This window comes from Amphibalanus amphitrite, unplaced genomic scaffold, assembly GCF_019059575.1.
Source record: "Amphibalanus amphitrite isolate SeventyFive unplaced genomic scaffold, NRLGWU_Aamphi_draft 001110F_arrow, whole genome shotgun sequence".
Lineage (NCBI taxonomy): Eukaryota > Metazoa > Arthropoda > Thecostraca > Balanomorpha > Balanidae > Amphibalanus > Amphibalanus amphitrite.
This window is the reverse complement of record NW_024882604.1, coordinates 62,904-72,078: the sequence shown is the minus strand read 5'-3', so window position 1 is coordinate 72,078 and position 9,175 is coordinate 62,904. Positions and strand designations below refer to the sequence as shown.

Genomic DNA, 9,175 nt, shown 5'->3' with positions numbered 1-9,175 from the left:
TGGCGCCCGGAGGCGGGAGCTGAACCCGCCGACAGACAGACAGACAGGCAGACAGACAGACAGACAGACAGACAGACAGACAGACAGACAGACAGACAGACAGACAGACACACAGACAGAAAGTCAAGATCCGATGAGCATGGATGTGTTTCTGTGGTGCTGGTTTGAGTTTATAGTGGACATTGTTGAGTGTTCTGTGGTCACCGAAGAGGAGGACCGAGGAAGAGAGGAGGAGTTTAAGCGTAGTCCTGACGAAATGTGCAGCGTTTCTAGACCTTAATTGCACACTGCACGGTCCTACTTCTACATATTGCGCTCCCCAAATACGGCCTCCGTCATAGCTCTCACTCTATTCCCGTTACACCCTCGTCAGCAGCGAGAAAACAATGGACATCTTCATCATTTATATTAGCAGAACAGAGGTGGGTATAATACTCGGTTCACCACTTGCATACATGACTAGCTTGTTTTGGACGAGGCCCTTTATCTGGCGCGGGGACTGGCCCGGCTGCTGAGAGTAGGTTGGTGAGTAGGTCCGGTACCGCATGGTGCGATGGAAGAGAGCCGTGCAGGTCAGGTCAGGTCACTCAACCGGCTGGTGCATCCGCAGAGAAACCTGTGGAATAGAATCAAAGTCAGATTTTGTGTTGGCATTCAACACGGCACGTGACGGGGAAAACAAGCATAATAATTTGTAACACGATGTGCAGGTTTAGATCCGGATTATGTCGTGCAACACGCAACTGAAGGAAGTCGAAACCGTTAAACCGGGGCTTGTAGCATCGGTAATACCCGGCTTTTGGGGCGTCATGCGAGTATGTTCAGGAAATACATGATTATCGGTGGTAGCCTGTTATATTTCTGGTTTGACTGACCCAGTTGAGCGAACGAACGGCAAGTGTAACAAGGGAGATCAAATCCACGAGAAGATTGACCGGCTTAACGTCCACACCACGCATACATGAGCCATCTGACACACAATAAGAGAGAACTGGTACAGTGTTGTTAGAAAAATGCGATAATCATAGCGACTATGAATCGGGATTAGTCAATCGAGCTCACCTTAGCAGCTTTAGTCGGACGAGTAGTGGAGCTCCTACAGCAGCAGCAGTGTCGGCAGTAGTGACCTGATGCCGAGGAAGATGCCTCTGCGGCTGAGATCACAGCCGGACCGAACGTCTGAGTCCACTGGCCTCGTCCATGGTGGTGAGAGGGGTCACACGAGCTCGCCGGTCGTCCGGCACTCGCCCGCCCCGCTCCACACCACAGCCTGAGAAACAGTCCAACACCGAGCCAGCGACGGCTACACCCAGAGCGAGTGAGACAGCTCCCGTTGATGATGTAGATGACTCGGGTGCGCCGGGTCGGAGGGCATCTGCGGCTGTACCTCCGGCTCCAGAGTGCTGTAGAGGTCGGCCTCGGGGCTGAGCAGGGCTCCGGCCGCCGTCTGGTACTGCTCGATGGTCATGTAGGTGTGCTCGCTGGGCTGGATGCTGCTGTAGCTGCTGTTGTGCAGCGGCTGGGCGTTGCTCACCAGCGGGTTGTTGGAGTCGGAGCGGATGTGCACCGGGTCGTCGGAGCGGTCGTCCGATACGACCGTGGAGCACGTCGGCGAAGAGTCGCTCTGCAGCATGGACTGCAGCAGCGTGTTGTCGCGGCAGACACGCGCCATGTAAGACTGCTCGCTGACGCTGTGCGGCAGCGTGTGCTTGAAGCCACGACACTGTGGAAGCAGACCGCGCAGCTTACGCCAAAAGTCTGGCTCGCCGTAAGTCACGCACGGCGCACCCTTGAGGAGAGTTTTGAGCTCACCCTCAATCGCATTCCGCTCTACACCGTACAGCAGCACCACGATTCCGCGAGAAGTCCGCAGAGCGTCCAGGTGAGACGCCTTGAAGTCAAACCGACACCACTCGTTGTCGAGGAAGTTCCTCGAGACGACGAGCAGCGTCTTGCGTGAGGCCTGCACGCAGTGGTGCACGGCGTCGCCCAGGTAGCTGGTGTTGGGCGCGTCACGACGCAGCAGACACAGCCGCAGAGCCGGCGCCGCGTGCTCTAGCTCAGGAGCCAGCGCTTCATTGACAAAGCGCGTGTCCTGAGCGCTGTAGGTGACGAACACATCGTACAGCTTGTCTACATCAGGAGTGACGGCAGCCACGCCAACAGCATCCATGTAGGACGGCTTCCTTGACGCAGCCTTCCGCCTGGCGCACACACAGGCGCGGTAGCGGAAGACGAGGCAGGCGGTGACGGCGGCGACGGCCAGCGCGCTGATACCGACCAGGACGAGTGGCAGCAGTCGCGAGGAGTCAGCTCGACGGACCGACTTGTTGGCCAGCTCGGCACTGCAGTCAGGCGCTGTCCCAGAGTACTCACACTGGACCGAGTCGGCGTCCTCCACCTTGGCGTGGTTGTCAGCTAGGAAACTGGTGAGACGCGCGGAGAATGAGCATTCGCAGGACCACGGGTTGTTGGCCAGCGCCAGCTCCACCAGGTATGAGTTGGCTGACAGCTGCCAGACTGGGTAGGTGGTCAGCTCGTTCCCACTCAGAGTGAGCACCTCGAGAGACCTCAGCTTGGAGAACGCTGACGGATGTATGGTGCGCAGCCGGTTGTTGTGGAGGTACAGCTCACGGAGCGATGTCAGACTCTCGAACTCGAAGTCGTGGATCTCGGATATGAGGTTGTCCTCGAGGCGGAGAACTTGGAGAGCAGAGAGGCCGTTCAGGCTACGGTTCTGGATCTCTTCGACGTTAGAGTTGTTGACATGTAGGTGGCGAATGCGCTTCCTGCCGATAAAAGTGTGGCTGTCGAGACTGCGGATGTTGTTGCCGTCTGCGAACACAGCCGTGGCGTCCATCGGGATCTCGCGAGAGATGGCCACCTGCTCTCTGCTGCTACAGTCCACCATGTTGGTGTTCCAGGTGTGGTCGTGGTAGCAGGAACAGCCGTCCGGACACTTCATCTCGCAGTCGCAGGCCACGTAGTTGCAGCAATGGCAGAGGGCGAAGCAGTGGCGCTCGTAGTTGCAGAGGAAGTCGGATGGCTTTGTCTTCCGCAGCGGAGTCAGGCGGTTCGGGGAGTGCAGCAGCCGGCACATCACCCGGTCACCGTCCAGGACCTGCCGAAAGAAAGGCTTCATTAAGCGACAAAGTTTGTATGGTTTACGATCGATTATACGGCGTCATAAAAACGATGAGCATGACAGTAAAGTTGGACCAGATATTTTTACGATTGATCGTTATAAAATCGTTCATATGCACATGAACATCGCGATCAATGCAATCACCGGGATGACCTTCCAAAGCGCATGAAAATCGGGAGGCCTGTGAAAGAACCGGAAAATTTATCACACTGAATAAAAACTAGGTGCGTGAGATTAACCTCAGCGCTGTGGAAGCGGCGCTAAGGGCAGCCGGGCCCCCCACTATGGCGATGAGCTGGGACAAAAAGTACCGGCTGTTTAGTGCTTAGGGACAGCTAGGTGTAAAAATGCTTCATAGACCTTTTTCTCCAGCACTGACATTGATAAAGAATCTGGAATAAAATGCCTACAATCTACCAAAAAGCAGTCTGCCGTGAATGTATAGGTACAATTGGTACATGCACGCTGCATAACAGGGCATATGTTTTCATAAACCGAAAGCTAATTGCGACCGACCTGGCCCATGCGTAAGATTATCATGGAATACAAATGGCCTACCCAATAGCGGAGTGTGGTGCGTTTCACAGATAATCTCCCCGAAAGGGCGCCCGGCGGGGAGAAGGGGATTAAATCAGTCCATAAACTCCCAGCAGGTCTGCCGCCTCAATGAATTTCAGCCACCAACCGCCAGGTGCCCCTGGGGCGAGGTAACTGAATATTCATTGACATTATCTGGCGCGCGGTAGCCGCTTGCTCGGCCTCATGCTGAGCAATTCGGTGGATTCGTGCGAACGCGGACAGGGTAGGGAGGATATGAATTTAGCATACACTGCCTAGCAGCTTTGCTTGAACGCGAGCAGCTGATGCAGCATGTTTTGAGGACAAACTGAGAAGCTCTGCGCGAGAGTCGAAATGGCAATTTCGCCGAGCCAAATGGATTCGCCTCCACGCGCCACGCCGAGCCTGGGGAATGCAGACCAATCTGGACTGAGTAGTCGAGCGTACCCCTGCCCGCATTCCTGTCTGCAATGCACTCAGCATTTCATGCACACATGGGGTCGTCTCGCCATAGCATTCCATGCACACTCGGGATAAACTTACCTTCGGGAACTTCCGCTTGGGCGTCATGGTGTCCACCCTGAGCAGCCAGTCCATGTTGCAGTCGCAGAAGAACGGGTTACCAGCCAGCAGAAGTTCGGCAACCGATTCGTCGTCCTCGCCTTCCGCAGCTTCAGGGACGGGCAGAGTGACGGCGTTCAGATCCAGCTCACTCAGCTGGTTCGAGGACAGGTCGGCACGAATCAGCTGGTATTTGTTCTCGAACGTTCCCGGCTCCACTGTCAGTAGCTGGTTGCCGGCAATGATGAAGTATTTGATGCTGTCGGGAACGGAAGCGCTGGTGATCAGAGAAACCTGGTTGTGACTGAGGTCCAGTGTCTCCAGCTTCATCTTAGACTCGCGGTTGTAGAAGTTTCCGATTTCGCGCAGCTGGTTCTTGTGCATGTCCAGCCACCGCAGTTCTCCCGGGATGAGGGCATAGTCGAAGAACTCGATCTGATTGTCGGACACATTGAGCCAAAGCAATGACGGCAACTTCGCAAACAGGCCGTTGATATTGTGCAGCCGGTTGGCGTCCAGACGGACTGCCCTCAGATTAGTGGCCTTGTCAAACGCGCCACTGTCGATGCTTGCAATCTCATTCTGAGACAAATCGAGCATAGTGAGCGAGCTTTGGTTGGACAGCAGGTGTGCGGATATGTTTGTTAGCTTGTTTTGCGCCAGACGCAGGTAGCTGAGGTGCTTCAAGGGTCTGAGTGTCTCACCGGCGATGTCTCCGATGAAGTTGGCACTGAGGTCCAGCTGCTGGAGATACGTGAGCCGGTTGATTGCCTCTGGGAAGAAGATGAGCTCGTTTCCAGCCAAACTGAGCTGCTCAATACTTGTGACATTCGTGAACACCTCTGGACTGAGGGCGGCCAGTCGGTTGTCATCCAGATTGAGTCGGCTCAGCACGTGCAGCCCAGCCAGGAAGCCGGGCTCTAGACGATTCAGGCTGTTCCCAGACAGCGTCAGCGTATGCAGGTTGCTTAGAGACGTGAACAAACCTGTCGGCAGTGTCTGCAGCTGGTTGCTGCTGAGATCCAGCACCTGAAGACTGGAGAGGTCTTCAAACACGTCTGGACTCAGCGAGTCCAGCCGGTTACCTGAGAGGTCAAGGACTATCAGGCGAAACAGTCCGGCGAACGTGTCCTTCCTGATCCACTGCGCGTTCAAGCTGTTGCTCGACATGTTGACGGTGAGCAGGTGCGGCAGGTCGGCCAGCAGGCCAGGCGGCAGCACGCGGATACTGTTGTTCTGAACTCGCAGCTCACGCAGCTGGCGAGTCTCGTTCAACATCATGGCCGGCAGCGCGACCAACTGGTTGCTGGACACGTCCAGGACCTGGAGCTTGCGCAGGCCGCTGAGGGCGCCGTCGTGGATCACGGCCAGCTCGTTACCGGAGAGGTAAAGCTCCCTGAGAGCGGGTAGCGCCCTGACCCCGGTGGACGGCACCTCCAGGAGGTTGTTGTTCGAGAGGTCCAGTACCTGCAGGCCGTCATTGACGCCGGCCGGCTGCAGCTCAGACAGAGCCTGGAACTTGTTACCGGTGAGGTTCAGCTGCTTCAGTGCGGGCAGCCCACCGAGAACGTCCTCCTCCAGCGACCAGAGGTTGTTACCGCCTAGATCCAGCGTCTCCAGAGACCGCAGGCCTTCGAAGCAGCCGCGTTCCAGCAGCAGCTGTTCTGACGACCACTCGGTGTTGTAGGTGCGCACACTCAGAGACTGAAGCTGAGGGAATCCCAGGAACGCTCCTGGCCTCACCGTGCTGAACTTGCAGTGGGTGATGCTCAACGACTGCAGACTGACGAACCTCTGCAGGAATGACAGATCGAAGAACTCATGGAAGTACGATCGCTCTGTGCAGGTAATCTCCAGGTGTTTAACATCGCTCGGACTCGTCGAATTGACGCGCCCAGAGTCCAGTGTGCCCAGCGAGCACCGCAGCAAATCTTTCGCCGTTGGCTCGCAATAATCGTCCGCAGCGCTCACCACAACCACCAGCGCTAGTATCACAGTCGAGACACGCATCTTGCTTCAATTCGGTCACCGCGCGAGGACCATGGCACGGAGCGTGGAACAGCGCACCCACCCGTCTCCAGCGAGCCCAGACAACTGACGCGGCCGTGTGCCGTCGCGCCGGAGAGCCGCCGTTCCGCCGGCCACCCTCCACCGCCGGCGGCGGCCCGCACTGGCGCCACCTGCGCCGGCCCTCAGCGCAGAGCGGCGCGGACGCGCGCCGGCCGGCCGGCAGCCCGGGGCGGGGACGGCCGGCCCCATTTACCATTTCCACTGGTATTTAGGCGGGAATTAATTGCGGAGCTCGGTGGGTTTTTGTACTAACAAGACAGTCGAACCGCCGCCGCCGCCCCGTCCGGAGGCGGCCAGCGGACGGAGTAAGAATCGGTCACTGCCTGTGGTGATTGTAGTTTCCGAAGGATGATGCGCCAAATTGCCTCAATGACTCGCACAAAGGGCAGTGATTTGGTGGACGCTCGCCACGGAGCATCCGCGTTCCGGCTATTTCATTTTGTAAACAAATAACAATGGTATTCAGTTTAATGGTCGGTCTGTGATGGTGACAAGGCAAACGTGCACAAGTGTGAGGAGAATTATTGAAATGCCCGCGCTTCCACACGGGGAATCGTATCCTTCACCATTTCTTTTGACTCCACGATGCAATTCATGGAAGGTTCTGTTGGTAAAGTACTTTTATCTATAAAGAAGTACATGGTTCCGGCTCGGCCTTTCCATTGGCATTCGACTCAATGTTCTTGTAACGAGTGAGTGCCGCAATGCATCGGTCCGCGCCAAGTGTTAAGGGCTTACGAATAATACGAGCTCGTGACTCTGTCTGACCCAGGTATATTGTATACAACAGGTATGAAACAAATACATTTCCCATGCCTAAATTGCATCAAACTCGGCTCATTATTACTCTCATTTTGCGTCAATCTTCCCTGAAAGCCATTGTGCCCCGAACCGCCTCAAACTATACGGCTGACGAGCTATGCACGGCATCAATTTTCGTTCCAGCCATGCGGCGCTCCCGGCAGGAAGCCCGCCTGGGTTTCGTGACTACCATCGACACACGCCTGAGTGCAGCGCCGGGACGTAGCATAGCATGGCACGTCAACAATGTTGAACGAAACACCGCCAGGTATATTGCTACCAATTACCCGATAGTTACAATGGCGGACAAAGAAAGTAATACCACTGGGCTGATGTAGAGCATGAGAGGCGGGACTGCGTGATCTCTGCTGAATCAATGCAGGGAGATGGAATCGACGCAGATGTCTGTAGACGGTACTTACCTGAGGAGTACCAACGTTTGATCTAAGGCAGCTGATCCTTTTTTGCACACCTGTGTTTGATGATGAATGATAATAGATGGTAGTTAACGTGCATTTAGCGCACCGGTCTGTCAATTATGTGAGCACAATGATAATTTAAGTCAAGCATCATTTAGCGTGTGGATCAGTCGGATGGTTTCCGGTTTCCCATTTTCCAAGGAACTCTTTCAAGTGGAAGAAGATTATCGCATGGCGTCGAAGTGGAAGATTGTCATCTGTGGAGCATACACCACATGCGAAAATAGTGGCCTGTGAATCCGTGTCATTGTCCTAAAAACAGGGGTTCTTCGCACCCTTCAGCCTTATCCTCTTATCGGCTATCTAGCTGGATCTGCCCCAATACTCAAGTGTTCAGCGAAAACATCTCACATCGCCATTCATTTCGGAAGCGACAATGAGCAAAAACTAGCTGAGTTACCCGTGTTATATTTATTCAATATAAAGCAAGCATCTTGCTAAAACATGCAGCCTGGAATTCATCAACACCTTGATGATCTTGTCCTTGCCTGTCAAGTCGTTGACCTCTCAAACCTTCCTCGACTTCACTAAGGTCTGTACCCGCCCCCTGGGTTGATATCTGTTCTCTCTGTCCAAGCAGATTAGCTGTCCAAAGCTGGCTTAGAGACAGCTCTCGCCGGATTTCAGCTGGAGGTGTTGACTTAGATTTTCTGATACTATCTCCCGATCGGTTAAATGCGCCGGCCTCGCATGTTGTTTGGCGGGGAGGTTTTATGACTCAGACGACAGCTGGCCAAGAAGAATGCCAGTCAGTTGGGGACGGATCGGAATCCGGGCGCCGCGCCTAATCGCTTCTATGGTCACGTGGTCTTTGACACTCTGTGACTGGGACATGTGGCGACAGACAGAATGGTCACGTGACAGGCGGCAGCCGACGCCATGACAGAATCAGAGTGGTCACGTGCCTCTGCCGACATTTGGGGGAAGTTGATGGGTCGGTTGGGGTGGCTTGGTCCAAGTCAGTGACCTGTACATAGCTGACCGAATGACCTCTGGTTTTGTGAACAGGACATTGCCAGAACCGAAAATATTTGATAAAGTTGGATGGCTTTCCCATACTTTTAACGTGCTCTTTTAATGCTCTCGCTGGTGTTATGTGACTGTGCTCCATTGTTCTTCTTTTATCCCGTCTAGGAGACAAAATATCGCAAGTTACAATATTTTTCTAAGACCTTAGCATAAACATTTGTATACTGATGTTCTGATGGTCCGACATCACATTCTCACCTTTAGGAATCGCATTTATCATCCACACTTTGCATTTGAATTCGTGAGTCTCGCTGTCTGCCTGATGCCGTTCAACACAAGTCGGGCTTACCTGACATGTTTAGACAAATGTTTAGACGTGCCCTCTGTACCAGATAAACTCAACACCAATGGTACGGCGACGTTTCAGCGAGGTCAGGAGAGAAACATACTCATCAAATCCATGTCCACCACTCCTCGATAGTTGGAACAAACCGTTACTGATAAACTCATCATTGGAAACACCGAGACGTGGCCCAGACGCCGCCTGAAATATGTCATGGCCCTGTCTACTTGAGCATTCGTATAACTCGTC

General features: G+C 54.4%; 1 protein-coding gene across 1 annotated transcript; it reads right to left on the bottom strand.

Moving 5' to 3' along the window:
* Nucleotides 1-391: 391 nt before the first annotated feature.
* On the bottom strand, nucleotides 392-6,431 carry LOC122370220 (toll-like receptor 6). Its single transcript, XM_043345636.1, has 3 exons — nucleotides 4,247-6,431; nucleotides 1,063-3,121; nucleotides 392-616 (listed from the first exon to the last, which is right to left on the bottom strand). The coding sequence occupies exons 1-2, from the start codon at nucleotides 6,272-6,274 to the stop codon at nucleotides 1,304-1,306; spliced, it is 3,846 nt and encodes a 1,281-aa protein (XP_043201571.1). The 5' UTR covers nucleotides 6,275-6,431; the 3' UTR covers nucleotides 392-616; nucleotides 1,063-1,303.
* Nucleotides 6,432-9,175: the final 2,744 nt, after the last annotated feature.

What these genes read in the sequence shown, in the direction of transcription:
- LOC122370220 (XM_043345636.1), bottom strand. Translation starts at nt 6,274, where the DNA reads ATGCGTGTCTCGACTGTGATACTAGCGCTGGTGGTTGTGGTGAGCGCT. An exon ending in CCAAGCGGAAGTTCCCGAAG is followed by an intron (nt 3,122 to 4,246) that starts GTAAGTTTATCC and finishes TTCTTTCGGCAG; the next exon opens with GTCCTGGACGGTGACCGGGT.